This window comes from Sciurus carolinensis, chromosome 3, assembly GCF_902686445.1.
Source record: "Sciurus carolinensis chromosome 3, mSciCar1.2, whole genome shotgun sequence".
Classification (NCBI taxonomy): domain Eukaryota; kingdom Metazoa; phylum Chordata; class Mammalia; order Rodentia; family Sciuridae; genus Sciurus; species Sciurus carolinensis.
In genome coordinates, this window is record NC_062215.1 from 92,858,725 (window position 1) to 92,875,475 (window position 16,751).

The following is a 16,751-nucleotide window of genomic DNA, read 5'->3' on the forward strand; positions in this document are numbered from 1 at the left end:
TTGGCCTGTATTGTCCCATATGCAACAAGTCATAAAATTCTTGGTGAGGAATGTTCTTTGTGTACCAAGCCTTGAAAACTGTCTTGGTCATCAGAGACTGTAAATTGTGGCTAGAGTAAACCTGAACACACAAACTCCGAAGTAATCCTTATCTTCCAGTGGCTTTTACATCCCTACCCCATATATCTCTTGGTAATATCCCTAGAATTTACTACCCTATTCTGGATATCATCTTTTCTGCTTCCCCTTCATAAATTTATTATTGTTCTCTGTCTAAAATAATATATATATATATATATATATATATATATATATATATGAACCATACTAAAGTCATTCCTTCAGACATTGCTCTCTTGTAAGGATCCCCATGTACTATGTAAATGTAAAACTCATAAAACTTGTATGAATTTCTCTTGTTAATCAGGTTCCTAGATCATGCCCAAGAGCCCACATAAGAACTAAGAGATAAGAGGGGATTTTCTTCCTACACCTCAAAGAGAGACAATAAATTCAATGAAACTCATCAGTTCCTGATTTTTATTACTAATCTGTAATGTTTTCTTCTGGGCTCCAGATCAAAAGTGTATTGTACATGAAAAGGTTTGTCACATTGAAAGCAGCTGTGATTAACTACTAAAAACATAATACTTACCTACTGGTTCCTTTTGATTCTGAAAAAGAATCTTGCTATTACTGCCATCCATATTTGCCATGTTAATTGTATTTCCATCTGTCCAGTAGAGTTTCCTTAATTCAAAACAGATGTGGATTAAAAATATTAGATGTTGATATACTTGATAAGTATTAAAGTATAAAGTAAATGCCATTAATATAGTCCTTATTTGGGATTAATTCTTTTCAGAAAGGTCTAAAATTGTCAAGCCATTTGTTGCCTAGGAAAAAAAGCACCACTCTAGCTTTTGTTTGTCATTGAAGGAGAATTGTCTCATTCTCCTTTTCCTCCTGCATTCAAAACTGAATACTTAATTTTGACTGCAGTAACTTTCATTCATTTTAAGTAATTAATTAAGATTGAATCCTCTTGACTGTAAAAAGTCAGACACTAGATGGGAATAAATTCATTTGAACAATTCTTGTTGGAAGGATTGGAGAGAATCTCTTCTAGCCCTGTATATGCTCCCTCCAGGGTACATGATGACTGACCAGAAGATTGGAGAATCTGATCTACTTAGCAGTGAATATTAAAAATTGGCATTCAAAATAAAATCAACAACATTCCTCACATCTCTTTTATTCCAAGTTGCCACTCCATAGAAACATAAATTAATGAGATCTATCTATGTATAAATACATATACACATACACATAAATAATATTTTTTGCAAATAGAAATGTAACTAGGGAGCTTGCAATTACCATATGTACATTTGCTTTTTTAACTCTACAGCTGATATATATACATAAATATCAATAATGGTGATAATAGTCTTAATTAAACAGTGCTTTCACATAAAATCAGAACAAAAGTATGGAATTTTGAAAAAACTTAAAAAAAAATAATCATACTTTACCCCCTCACTGGGTGAGCTGCAAGACACTGTGGCTTATCGATTCCATGGATAATTGAGGTTTTTAAAGAACCGTCCAGTCGTGCCACATTAATTTGTGTTTCATCAAATTCTGAGCTAATCCAGTATAAATTATGGGAGACCCAATCCACTGCTAGCCCTCTGATACTCTGAATATCTGTAAAAGAGGAAAAGGAAAATTAAAAGTGAATGAAGTTTCTCATTCTCTTGGCTCTTCAAATAAGTTATTTTCTGTCTAAGGGAAAATTTAATTTACACCTTAATTTGTTAGCTAAAATTGTACAAGATGGTAATCTCATTCCCTTATCAAACCTTCTTAAAGCATGAATAGTCATTAAGGTCTTTCTGCTGAGGCATTTGAAAACCTGAAGCAACAATTAGCATTGAAATTACACTAACAGTCAATGATTCAATAGTAAACACTTTGGAACAGACATAGGCAGAAGTCTTATGGGCCAAGGTGACCAAAATTTAAATTAGAGTAATAGCTTCTCCAGTTTGCAGCACATAGTTCTAGTTAGGAGAAAGTACTCACTGGTCATCAACAAATGGGCTATTTTATGTTTTAAGTGGCAATTTGTTCCTGCAATGAATAAGATAATTCAACTTTCCTAAAAATCACTAGAGTTGAACAACTTTCAAAATAGATAATTAACAGGAATTGAATGAGATATGAGAGAATAAACTAAAATCCTGTTAACATTCCTCCAACGTGAGATGCTGCAGAAATTACTGAAATCTAATTAAGTTTGAATATAGTACAGCCCATATAAATATTTGGGTTGCTATTCCTTGATTATTAAATTAGGCATCTTTAAAAACAATGATGAAGTTTAGTCTTAAATATAATTACACATTTTAACTAAAGAAAAAAATAAAGTGTTAAAATGATGAAGATTAAAAAATCTTTAAAAAAATTGGTCCTCAATCTATGGTAATTGGCTACTTTGGTTTTTATTTTATTTAAAAAGTTTTAATGTTTTCTAGCACATTTCACTTCTAGAGTGTTTTACATCACTATTCCTTAAATTTATAAGATACTTGTAAGTTTTGCTTTACTTCCAGTCAAAGTCACAGAACATTTATGACTTGACTCTAGTGGAATCACTACAACTTTTCTTTCTTCTCTTTTCAAAAGAAGTCATAAAACTAGATCTATTTTTCATGTGAAAGTGAAACTTCACAATTTGTAAAATTTGCCAACTAGTTCAAAATTTAAGGTAGCAAAGTAAGTTATGGAGACCCAGTAGTTCTAGAACTGCTGTAAGATACAGCTGTGGAATGGTAAAATTCCACTGCATGTTTAGCTTCTCAAATCTCAGTTGAACCTAGTTTTCTGCTCAAAAAATGAATCTGACATAACTTTCCTATGTACATAAATGAATACACCACAGTGAATCTCACCATCATGTACATCCATAAGACTGGAGTCTAATTAGAATAATATATATTCCATGCTTGTATAATTATGTCAAAATGGACTCTACTGTCATTTATAACTAAAAATAATCAATTAAATAATAAAAACCTTTCATTATTTCTAAATAACTTTAAATCATGATATCCTTATAAAATATTCCCCATACTTCCAATTCTTAAATCAGCTACCTGGTCACTCTGCAAGATTCCCTTCATCATTAATTTATTGGTGAATTTTTACATTTTGAATGTGAACTTACTTCATTTTTCAACCTCACACTTCAAGTTTGTTATTCTTATTTGTTATCCTCATCTAGTTTGTGTGTTTATTCTTTCTTCCTTTTTTATTCTCTTTCTTTCTTTATATTCTCTCTCTCTCTGTCTCTCTCTCTTTCCTGCCTTTCTTCCTTTTCACCATAGTAATACACCACCCCTTTAAAATTAAACTTTCTAAGACTTATTTGCCTCACTTGGGATCTTTAAGTATTTGCTCCTTCATCCTCTGGAGTATTGGTTGTTAGGCAGTAACAACATAATAAGTAGTGAGATTTAAGTTTGGGTTCCAGGTTGGGTGCCTGTTTGCTTGGTTTTTTTTGGTTTTTTTTTTTTTTTTTTCTTTTTTTAAAATCATTGATAAAATTATGTGAATGTTTTTCAGTCTCTTTTTTCATCTGTAAAATGAAGTAACTTAAACATTATAGAAACTGTTGTGAATATTAGATGATGTGTGTTTATGTATCTCAATGTAGGGCAAAGGGACACTTTACCAGTACAAGCACCTAATACTTTCTATATTTTGTCCTATATTGCTTGGTATTGGTAAAACAAACAAAAAAAAGAAATAGAAAGAAAAAAGGAAGTTTTTTGATTATTTCTACTCAAGATTATTTCATTCGTTTCTGACTGATTTGATCATAAGATCTATGGAATACATGCTACTATTAAATTGTAAAACATAGCCAAATGTAAGCTACTAATAAGTATTTAGTACTTGTTGATTCTATATTCTTGCTCTTTCAAATCTATTTCTATCTTTAATTTTGAAATACCATCTCGTCTTTTCCTCTTCCTAGCAACTGATTTAGTTGCTTCCAGATTTTTTTTCTCTGACTAGAGAGTTCTGGATTTCAACCTTACTTTGCTCCAATGTATCCAAAAGCTTCCAACCACTCAGAAAGTGAGTGTATAAATTTCATAGCTTGTCTTTCTTTGTAGTCTAAATATAACTACTTTCCCAAATTATTTCTCACCAATTACCTACACATCATCACACTGATGTGTTTTCCGATTTCTAGACTTTTCTGGACCTTTACAAACTATAGGGGAACTATTTGGATTTCATACCCTTGTCCATCTTGCCTATTTGTATGCAAAATAGGTCGGTGGACAGGCAAAATTGCCCCTTTAGTCATGAAATCTTGTTCATTTCTCCTGTGTATCTCACCTAGAAAGATGTTTATCATCTACCTAACTCAACATGACTGTATCTGGTAGATCACCTTCTAGCTAATGTGATAGTTATTTAGCAGCTATTTTATCATTTACATGTGATTTTATTTTTTATTTTTATTTTTGGTACTGGGGATTGAACCCAGTGGTACTTAACCCCTGAACCACATTCCCAGACTTTTTTATTTTTTATTTTGAGGCAGGATCTTTTTAAGTTGCTTAGGGCCTCGCTAAATTGCTAAGGCTGGATTTAAACTTGCAAAACTCCTGTCTCCTGAGCTGCTGGGATTATAAGTGCAAACCACTGTGCAGCTACATAAGATTCTTGAGGATTAGCTGCTGGCTAATTTATCTTGATAGCTCCTCATTCCAAACGTAGACAACACTGCCTTCGATATAACTATTTTTAGTGAATTGGTGAACAATTCATAACATGTTTAATTTAGAATTCTAAATATATGTGAACTGAGCTAAAAAAATCAAACATAAGTTCTCAAGTCTATGTTAAAGTATACATATCTAAACACAAACATAGGCAATCTAAATTCTAATTTATTATCCTTACCTCTTCTTTCTATCCATCAGATTGGAGTTTCTTATTATCAGTTCAATGGCTAAAATAAAATTTGATTTTTTTGTCCACCATATACTGACCATGTATAATTGTTTAAGAGTACTCTGATAAGTGCCACTTAAAGGTAAGAAAGGAAAAAGATAAAAATCACCATGTTTGATGATATTTCTCTGTCCTTGATAAAATATTGAAATAATAAATTTATGACTCTTAACTTCTGATTTCAAGAAAGTCAGACCAATACCTATGAGCAAGGTTTTTTTAGAAAGTTCAATTTTCTATTTCTGGGATTTTCACTTCTTGAACTAACATAGATTACATATTCTGAAAAGCCCTTCACTGCCACAAATTCTCTGATAAATGATAAATTTTAATTTCAAATGCATGTCAAAAATCTTAAATCAGACAGGAGAAACTATGTGCTATCAACACATATTCACAGATTAGCTTAAATGTCAAAAGAAAGCAAATGGAGGCAAAATCTGTACTGAGAATCTAGACATTCATCTAATATTAGTTGCTTGAAGTGAAAGATCAGTTCTTCAACTTAAAGAATTGTAGGTCTACTCAAGAAATATACCAGGGATACTGAAAGGGAAATATACCTAGAATAGTAGGTAAGTAGGAGGCATGGAAATTGGCCAGTTTAAAAAGAAAAGTAACTAAAAACTTTTCAAAAAAAATTATTTTTACTGCTTTCTCTAGGCACAAAACCAAAGCAGAATTTGTGAGTAATTCTGTCCTTGGACAAGAGATTACTAGTTTAAAAATCAAGAAATCTACTGATCAGATAGCTAGGAGAGTAATCAAATTAAATTGATTTCTTATTTAAACTGCTTTGCTTTTTCTCCCTCAATTGCAAATTTCATTCCTCTGTGAGAAAAGAAATTGCTCAATTTAGGCCCTCCCTCCTAATTCTCAAAGTAAATTCATTATCATAAGAGGTTCAAACAAAAGAGAGAGAGAGAGAGAGAGAGAGAGAAAATAAATATACATGAATAGAAACAAAAGAACAACAGGACAGAAACAGCATGTTTAAACCTGTAAGTTTTTCATATTTAAAAATTTTTTATGAAGGATAAAGAAATATGAATAAAATATTAAAAAGTAAAAGATGTTTTAAAATAATAAGAAAACTTCAATAATTTATTTTAAAATCCTTTTAGAAAATGTAAATGAGAACCAAAATATAACTTGTAATATTAAAAAGTTATTCATTGGCTATATTAATCAATAGCTTAGGCACTCTTCGACTAGTGAACTGCCAGGCAAAATGAAAGAAGGTAACTTGAGCTAGTACAGAAAGAAGAGAAGATTCAGGGAGCTGAATTATAGAATGAACGAAGTAGCACATCTAAGCAGGGTACACCAAGGAGAGACTGGAGAGGGGAGGTTAAACAAAATTGAGATAATACTTGGGGCTTTTCCTCCCTGGGCTCATGAAACACAAAACCTATAAAGAGGCACAATAGGCTTAATGAAGTAAAATAAAAACATTGTAAGGAGGGCAAAAGAAAGATGTAATAAGCAACAAGAGAGTAAAGACACATCACCAAAAAAAAAATAATAATAATAATAATAATAATAGAAAAGTTAATTAAGTAAACATGAGGATTCTCATACACCAATAGAAGCCAAAAGACAGTGGCATAATACCTGCAAAGAGGTAGAGAAAATAACTTCTGATTTGGAAGTTTGTACTTCAAATTACATTTCAAACTAGAACTGAACAACAAAAACCCATTTAAAAATGGGCAAAAACCTTGAACAGATATTTCTCCAAAGTAGACATTGAAACACTCAATTAACATCCTGTGCTTTGCATCAGGGAAATGTAAATCAAAACCTCAATGAGAGAGCACCTCACATCAGTAAGAATGACTGTTATTCAAAATACTAAAGATAACAGGTGCTGGTGAGGATATGGAGAGAAGGGCACATTTACACACTGTTGGTGGGAGTGTAAATTAAAATAGTTATTATGGAGAACTGTACAGAAATTCCTGAAAAATAAAAAATAGAACTATAATATGATCCAATAATCCCACTACTGAGTATGTATCCAAAGGAAGTGAAATGTATGTTTAATAGACATCTGCATTATCATGTTCTCTGCAGCATTATTCACAATAGCCAAGAAATGGAAACAATCAAAGTGTCCATCACATGATACATGGATAAAGAAAATTTTGCTACATATGTACAGTGTAATACTATTCAGCCATAAAAAGGATAAATCTTGCCATTTGCAGCATGGATGGAACTGGATAACAACACAATAAGTAAAATAAGTCATGAAAAAGACAAGTACCATTTGATGTCACTCCTATGTAGAATACAAAAAAGTTGATCAGTTTTGTGGTTCAGTTGTAGAACGCTTGCCTAGTATATGTGAGGCACTGGGTTCGATTCTCAGTGCCACGTGTAAATAAATTAGTAAAATAAAGGTCTATCAACACCTAAAAAATTTTTTTTTAAAAGTTGATCACATAAAAGTTGAGAGTTGAATGGTGGTTACAGAGGCTCCTAAAAGGTACTAAGTTATAGTTAGATATGAGTAAGTTCTGGTGTGTTTTTGTACAGTAGTTTTTTTTTTTTTAAATTAAAAAAAAAGATTAATTTGGGCTCATAGTTCTGGAGGCCTAACATTAAGAATAAATATCTAGAGTCAGTCATTCTAGAGTTAGAATGGCTTTCTTGCTGGCAGAGTCCTGAGGTGGTGTAGGGCTTTGCATGCCGAGAGACAGAGAGCACATATATGTTTGGGCTGGTCTCTCCCTCTTACAGAGGTACCACTTAATCAGGAGGGCTCCGCCCTGATGACTTTATCTGATCCTCCCAAAAACCCATTTCTAAATTTGTAATAGTATTAAGTTTCTACTCTCTTAGTACCTCACAATGGGGATTCAATTGCAATATGAGTTTTAGAAGATGCAAATCATTTTTCTCTATCTTCGGGAGAGATTTCTGGAAATTGTGTCAGAGAGACAGGAGCACAGCTTATATTTTGAGCATCTATGTACTATTAAGTGGTGACAGTAGGGTTTTTATAATAATAATGTATTCTGTTATAAATAACACTAGAAAAATTATTGCAAGTGTTTTATTACAAAGAAATGACAATTTAGGAGAGAGATGTTTAACATGATTTAAATATAACACAATGTATGCATACTTCAAGTTATCATATGCTACCCTATAAATACATATGGACTTTGTGTGTTTAAGATTTTAAAAAATTAAAATACACCTAAGAAAATAATTGATTATCTGAGGAGAAACTGAACCCTTGTATGCTGATAGGGGGGTATGTAAAATGATGCACCCACTATTCAAACAAAATGGTGCTTCTCTGTCCTCAAAAAGAGAATTACACATAATTGGCAATTCCAATTTTGAGTATATGCCCCCCAAAAGTTGAAGGCAGTGTCTTCAGGAAACAGATGTATTGCCATGTTGAAGCAGAATAATTCACAGCATCGAAACTGGAATCAGCCAAAGTGTCCATCAATGGATGTATGGATGAACAAACATGGAGAAACTTGAATTAGCCAAAGTGTCCATCAATAGATGAATGAATGAACAAAGATGGCTCATGCACAGCCTTAAAAAGGAAGGGAAATCTGGCACATGCTACAACAAGGAGAATCCCTGGGGACATTATACTAAGTGAAATAAGTCAGTCACAAAAAAACAAATACTGTATGATTTCACTCATATGAGGTACCAGAATAGTTAAATTCATAGAGAATGGAAGTTGATAGAGGTTGGTGAGAGGAAGAAATAAATTTAATAATCAGAGTTTCACATTTGCAAGATGAAAAGATTTCTGGAGAGTAGGTGCAAAATGTAAATGTACTTAATACTACTCAAATATATATTTTTTTTATATTACATATATTTAACCACAATTTGAAATGCTTTCTTTCAAAAACTAATACTAAATAATTATATCTTCAAATATCTGGAATTGTCACTAACAGAGTCTCACTAAACTACAACAACAACAAAAATACCACTAGTTCCTTATTTTTATATGAGGTCATTTGTGATGGCCCTCCTAATAACCTAGTTCACTCTTCTACAAAGTCTAGCTACCCCTCCTTACTTGCCCCTCTTTATGTGTGAAGTTTTCAGATCTTTGTGCCTATAGATTCCACACCATGGTTTGATTTTGCTACTATTTTGGTACCCTTCATTCCCCAAGACCTTGATTATTATATCCTCAGTGAGTATGTCAGTAAACCATGTAAGAATGCAATGCATACTCTATGTTCTAATTTGCTGAGAAGAGGCTTACATCCTTGCAAACTCCTTACTTCATTTAGCTTTATATGTTTTGTTAATTATTTTCATTCCTACTCTTTTGCCAGGCATGAAGTACCTTGTGGTTATGAACTTTATTATTTAGCTTTGAATAATTGACATCAACTCATCAATTGACTATCCCAGATAGAATCTAGAACATGGAATGAATTTTTTAAAAAAAATCTCATGTAGTAAAACAAAGTAGGATATTTATCTTTCTAACTAAAACATATAGAATAAACACAAAGTATGGCTTAGCAACTGTAACTACACTTAGCAAGTGTAAATACAAATACATAGTTCTCTATCCAATGTCAAGTATGGGTATGGTTGTAGTGTGCTTTTCCTTTCTTTCTCTTTCTTTCTTTTTAAAATCACAGATGTTGAAAAAAACATCTGTGATGTTCTTGCACCGAAAAACATCCCAAGTGAAAATGAAAATTGAAAATTCTGCTCAGAAATAAGCAAAACAACAGATGTTCCCTATCAAAACTTTCTACTTTAATTCAAGGCCTGTTTCCAAAATCTAGATCTCACTGTTATTACTGACCTGCTTTCATTTCTTTCATTCTCTCTGTACTAATTTTCAGAATTGTTTTTATATTCAAGCATTGTTATTACTGGGTACAACTAAATATAGTATCTTACAACATAGAAGGAATGAATCTTTGCTACTCACTGACAAGATAATTGTTGGCATAAGTGGATAACATTTCAAATATGAATGGATATCTACTCCCAAATAGGTTCAGTTAGATTTAAACCACCATACAGAATTACATTTTATATAGTAGCAAAGTGACCATAAGGTCTGGGGTTAAAATAGTCTATGCATTTGTAGGTAAAAACAAAATATATGACTATATGACTATATGATATTTCCTACCACATAAGAGAGTATTTTTATAGAAATAAAAAAGCTACATTTCTAATTTATATTTATCCTCCTTTTTTATCCATTTTAACTTTCTGCTTAACTCAACCTAATAATCCTGTTAATTCAGACAGATTAGTATTAAAAAGATACTTTGCTCAAGTAATTGTACTTGCCCAAAGTAGTCCTCACTTTCATTTTCAAAAAATGGTGCTTTAAAATACACAAGAGGTGCTCTTTCCAATAAGAATGAGATTCTGTTGACAGTGACCTAGAATCTCATAAAACTGCCCACATGTCCTTAAAAGCTCTTCCTCATATTTCAGAATAATCAACAAAAGCCTTGGCAAGAGAGTGAACTAACCTGGGTACTTCACCAGGATGCTATTAGGTCATCTCTGTAGAGAATGCAAAGTGTAAGTGAAGTGAATGGCAGGAAGGAATACTATGCACTGACCATGCAGTTATAGTTAAAGCTCTTTCAACATGGTCAGGTTCCTTATTTAGAAAAGAAAAGGATACTCAAGGAAAAGGAGCACGACCTAGGGACCAAAAAGTCTGAGACCAAATTTGGATGCAAAATGTTCTGGTATTTCCAAGAGTGGAAAACCTGAATCAAATTCTTCTTCATCTATAAAATAAGAGTGTAATCTACACCTCAAAGTACCACACAGGGAATAAATGTTACATAAAATAAAGACATTGTGGATAAAAATTTGAAAGGTCAACTGTAATGTTCCTGGCTTATATTAGGAATTTTAAGGTATGCTAATGTCTTTCTTTTTTTCTCACCATGTTATTTACAAGCAGTACTTTTTAATTTGGGGGATGAATCTGTTATCTAATAAAGTATAATTCTGAACAGTACATTAATTTTAGGGAGGGGGAGTTTGTGGAAACATTTAATAGGACAATACCCACGGGTGATGTAATTAGTCCCCAGTGAATAGGATCAAGTCCCAAACCCTCTTATTATAGAGTGACCAATATGACTGAAGTTTTAAAAATGTGGTCCTAAGAAAATATTTGTCTCTATCATTTCCTCACTTTGACTTTGAGGCAGAGTTTTAGCTTCTGTGAGTTTTTTTTATCTGCAGAATGGAAATAATTCATTCATAATAACACATTTGAAAAGATTAAATACAATAATAGTAACATCACATTAATGACAGAATTCTTCATCATATCAGATCAGTAAGCCCAAGAACACAAATAACTGAAAAATATTTGGATGGCACAGTGAGCTAAGTAGGAAAATAATTGCCACCAGGGGACAGAACTACAGTCTGCTAACAAGAATTTTGTCTTTAATTCTTAGAGTTGTATTTTTCTTAGAATAAATTTACCATTGTTTTTGTGAAAAAGGAAACAATCTATACATATGTATGTGTATATGAGTATGTTGTATGTGTTGTGATTTAAGTATGAGTTGCCCCCAAAAGCTCAGGTCATCAGAAAGTTCAGAGGTGAAATGATTGCGCTATGAGAGCCTTAACCTAGTCAGTACATTAATCCATTGATTGGGATTAACTGAGTGGTAACTGTAGACAGGTAGGATTTGGCTAGAGACAATAGATCTATAGAGGCATGACTTTAGGGTACATATTTTGTCCCTGGTGAGTTGAGCTCTCTCTGCTTCCTGTTGCAATGTCCTGATTTGATTTCCTTCTCCACACTCTTTCATCATGATGTTTTGCATCACCTCAGGCCTGAATGATGCATCTATGGACTGAGAGCTATGAAATCTTGAGCACCAAATAAACTTTTCTGCCTCAAAAAATGTTTGTCTCCGGTCTTTAGCCAAAGAGACAGAAAAGCTGACTAAAACAGTATGTTTATATGTACCTACTACATTTATTTGTTGTTACTAAATTATACAATGAATGTGTCTGTAGTCATGTATTTCTCCTCATAATTGAATCGGACCTACTTCAAGCTACTTAACAGCAAGTAAATCAAGTGGGCAGTATACAAATTAAGAAGACCTCATTGTTTCAGGATGGATAATGGTAAGGTGGGCAACTCTTCCTCAGTTCCTTCAGAAAGCCTGAATCAATCAGTATTTCCCTCAGAAAATGATCCCCTTAGGAACAAAATAACAGGAGATAGTTGTAGCAATAGATGCATTAGGAGCTCGCTTCATATTAGATGAAGGAAGATGAGGAGATAAAGTTTCAGAAGAAACAGTACTAGAGAGGGAGAACAGCTAAATGAGAAAATAGAGAGGCCAGCAGTGTAAAAAGGAGAAGCAAGTTCTCTAGAGAGCCATTCATAGGAACCTCAAGATGAAAGGATAAAATAGAGTACAATTACTGTCGGATTTGAGAGGCTTTAATGAACTCAGAAACTGAACTGTCAAAAATTCTTCTCAAGTTTTGTTGCTAATGGAAAGGTGTATCAGTCCTTAACAAGCTTTTACCCTGGAAGAAGAAGGCTACCCCGTTCAACCTGTGAAGCAAATCAGAAACAAAGGAGGTGTCCTTGATAAGGCTGTTCCTCTATCTTCAGGTCCAATTGTTTGTTAAGTTCCTCTCTATATATTTGTACCGTTTGATATCTATATTCTGTCCATATGCCTCCCTCTCTGTTTTTCCCTCCCTAGTCCAGGCTTCTATCATCTCTTTCTAGAACTACCACAGCATCAGTTAGCCTATCCTTCAGAGTGTATAGTGGACTTCTCTCAAGCTGGAACTCTCTATTAAGACCAAGACCTACAGTAACCTTCCACAGGCAAAGTAAATGCATGCTCCACCCTCTTTAAAACACTTCCTCGAGTCACACTATTTTAAATATTGACATAAAAATCAAAAACTTGTCCTAAGAAGATTGACATCATTTGTTTTCTATTTCTTCAGCTCCTTCAGATTATATAGGTAAATCCTGCTCATTCTGTACTTTGTACTCTTCATTCCATATTTAGTTCCCTTCAATTTATTCCAATACAGGAAATATCCCAATATTTGTCCAACTGACTGAATTAATAATTATTTATATGGATGAGTATACGTATTAAATGTTAACAAGAAAATATTAGTGCTAAAATTTTGGTTAACCTGTAAGTTGTCTGCTAAATGGAAACAAATTTCTGTGATTTTCTTGAAGATGAACTAACCAAATACTGCTAGATACTAATTTGCAAAATTGTCCCCAAATGTTTTTTACACACATCTTCATCTGTATACAATTCAGAGAGCCTTTTGAAAAGTATTTTATATTCATTATAAAGTTGGTTGGTCATTTCCTGTTAGGATATGATGAATTTTTTGTGGGAGGTCTACCTAACCTATTGTCCTTTTACTGGTCTTTCAAGGAGTTTAATTGCTTTCAGTCAGGCACTGTTACATGCCCACACATACCTTGATCAATCAAAATCTATAAATGCATTCTATTGTCATGTATAACAAGTTAGAACAATTAAAAATTTTTAAAAATATCCAGCACAAAGAAGAAATCTTTGTATTAGCATTTTATAAAAGCTTCCTTTTTTTAGCAAGTTTGAAGTGAGTATTTGAACAAACTTATGACCGAGTCATTCAGGGGAGTTGCTTTAACAATACTAACCTGAGATCAGCTAGCCTAAATACAAGAGTAATAGGGCACTCAAACTACTCTTCTAGTATTATATATAGAAAACTTTCTTGAAAAGGACTCTGAATTTAAAACTTTCCCTTCTTATTGCTTTCATTAAGAAGTTGATCATTGCTCAAATGCAGTTTGATTTTACATTTTCAGTGTACTTCAAAGCATTAAGCGATTTGGTAAATCTTTATGAATTGCTACACTTTCTTCCATTCCTTGATGAATCCCTCAAGAAACTGTGCCTTGTTTGGATTTATAGTGACAGCAAACAGTAAGTACTCAATGAAAACTCATTCAAACATAATATGCCAAAATGTAAGCAAATATTAAACTAATTCAAGGCTAAATTTACAGTTCAGTTACAGCACTTACATGTATGTCTTACTTAAGTTATACTTCCTTTATTTTTTTGTACCAAGGATTGAACCCAGGGTCATTTAACCAATGAGCCACATCCCCACTCCAATTTAACTTTTTAAAAATTTTTGAGACACAGTCTGTGTTGCTTAGGACCTTGCTAAATTGCGGAGACTGGCTTTGAATTTATAATCCTCCCACCTCAGCCTCCCAATTCTCTGCGATTACAGGCATACGCCACCATACCTGGCTTCAGCTATGCTGTCTATGATTAGGAAAAGTAACATTTTTTTTAAAAAGGTGATTCAACATTTAAAAAGTACCTATGATTGAATATGCTGGGTTAGGGGATGGGTAGAAACAGTTTTCCTATCTTATTTTAATAGTTACTTTCCATATAAATGTGCAGAAGGAGAAGTTTGCACTATACTTGTCAGAAAAGGATATCAGGCCTGCCCAACATCTTCTATTACCTCTGCAAAATCATGCACCGATCAACAAAAGTCTTTAAACCCATTTATTTAGATATCTCTAAATTTTAAATTACTGATTTTTTTTCTTCTCTAGCTATCAGTCTGCTGTGTGCCATTTAATTAGAGCATTCTAAAATCATAAGGATGGAGCATGTTACCAAATCTCTAAATAATCAATTCCAACTTTCAATTAACAGTATAGAGTAGAACAATATGGAAAGAATATAAAAAAAGACTTGTGAAAATTTTAGGTTGAATAATATACACTTTTATATGTGCAGATTGTGCAGATCTTTTACCTCTTGAAATAACGGTTTCTAACCCAGTTCCATTAATAAAAGCCCGTTTAATGGTTTGAGTTTTGATATCAGTCCAGTATAAACGTTCCTCAGAGGCATCGAAGTCTATCACAGTAACATCATCAATATCAGGGACTGTAAAGGCCGTGATAAAGTTAAAATATGGATTGTCAATATCCACTCCTCTGATTTCAGAGCGCCTTGCATAAAGAAGAAATTTTTTCATTTCTAGAAAAGGAATAGAAATTGGGTGTTTTTTTTCATACACAGTTGACAAGTTTTAAACAGAGTAGAAATTCTAAGGTATTACTTTTTAAATAAATTACAGAATTTTAAAACCAAACATAACAAATATTTGATAAAAATATTCATGTAGAAATTATATATTCTAAATCAAGGTACTTCACAGAAACAAACAAAAAACAAAGTACAGTCCTTAAGTCATCATTATTTATCTAGAAATGCCAAGAAATTCTCATAATTGGTGTGTTCTTAAAATTCCAACCAAACTTCTTAAAATACATAGGTGATATAAATTTCAAATAAACATGTTTTTACATAATTATTACAATATTTTATCACATTAAATCCTTTTTGAAACAATCTGTGAACATTTTTTCTATACTGCCACTAAACAAAACAAAATTAGGCATTGCTTTTAAAACTCCTATTCATGTTTCCCCCATCAAAATTAGGGCTTAACAAATTTAAAGTATGTTTTTATTGTAAACTTTTGTAGATTTGCAGTAGCTGCACTGTGAGGAGTTGAATCGTTTTTACTTCCACAGTTATTTTTCTTTACACTGAGTTTGTGAATACCAGTGGATCATATAGAAGTAGGAGTTACATATATTCTATTCAATTTCCCTCTCTCAATTATTAATATTTTTATTTGAGATATATTACTATTATATAAACTTAAAACCACATGTACCCAACGCCCTGGATTAATTTCCGATGAATAATTCTCATTTCTGCCCATAATATTAAGTAATTGCTTTACAAAAAATAAGAATTAATAAAATACTCTGATTTTCATTCATAAATATTTTGTGTTTTAGCTTAAATGTTTTAAAAAATCTTTCCATGTCATATATTTTATTTCATTTTATCTCTTTCAGGTTGATAATCCTCTACAAAATGATGCTAAAATGACTTTCAAATAAGAGCAGGAGATTAAAGCTGTTAAGTACCTCTTTTTCATGCAGGTTACTTACATCATCATTTTCTGATAATGCACTTTCACTTACAAATCTCCCTGCTTTGCAGAGATAAATTCTGCTAACACATCAAATAAGAAAATAGCAAGAAAAAATGAATAAGGTAATAAATAGCAAAGTGCAACATATCACACATTCTAAAAATTTGTCACTCTCTCTGGAAGTGGACGAATCATCAATCGTTGCTGGAAATAGCAACAACTAAAATGTTTTTAAAGATGTTAAAATCCTCTTTTACTTTCCTTTGAGTAAAACCTAATACAATTTGAGAGAATTCAATTTGAATTTTAGTTAAGAACTGTAAGAAATTTACCATAGCAGGTCTTCTTGTCTGAGGAAAGCTTCATCAGGTGGGGACAGGCACAAGCGGCACTCCTATTATGATTGATCAGACACATGTGAGAGCAGGGCCCTTTGCCATCATTAGCTGCACAAGGATTGGGAGCTGCAATTACACAGTGAAATATTAACAGTGAAGATGGAAGAATGTATTAGTGAACCTCTGAGGTTGACAGAGGTTATTCACTTAATGATTCAAAGTAAAGTTTCCTTTGTAGCACCCATTACTAGGGTGATTAATATGACAATAATAGGCAATTGCACACAGTCATTACATTACTAAAAACATTTTTCCCCCTCAAAGATA

General features: G+C 32.6%; 1 protein-coding gene across 1 annotated transcript in view; it reads right to left on the reverse strand.

Moving 5' to 3' along the window:
* Positions 1-16,751, reverse strand: part of Lrp1b (LDL receptor related protein 1B) — a 1,852,169-nt gene that overhangs the window by 621,988 nt on the left and 1,213,430 nt on the right. Inside the window, 4 exon segments of the mRNA XM_047543195.1 lie at positions 656-750; positions 1,536-1,710; positions 14,886-15,113; positions 16,419-16,550. Of these exon segments, the coding sequence (XP_047399151.1) occupies positions 656-750; positions 1,536-1,710; positions 14,886-15,113; positions 16,419-16,550 (630 nt within the window).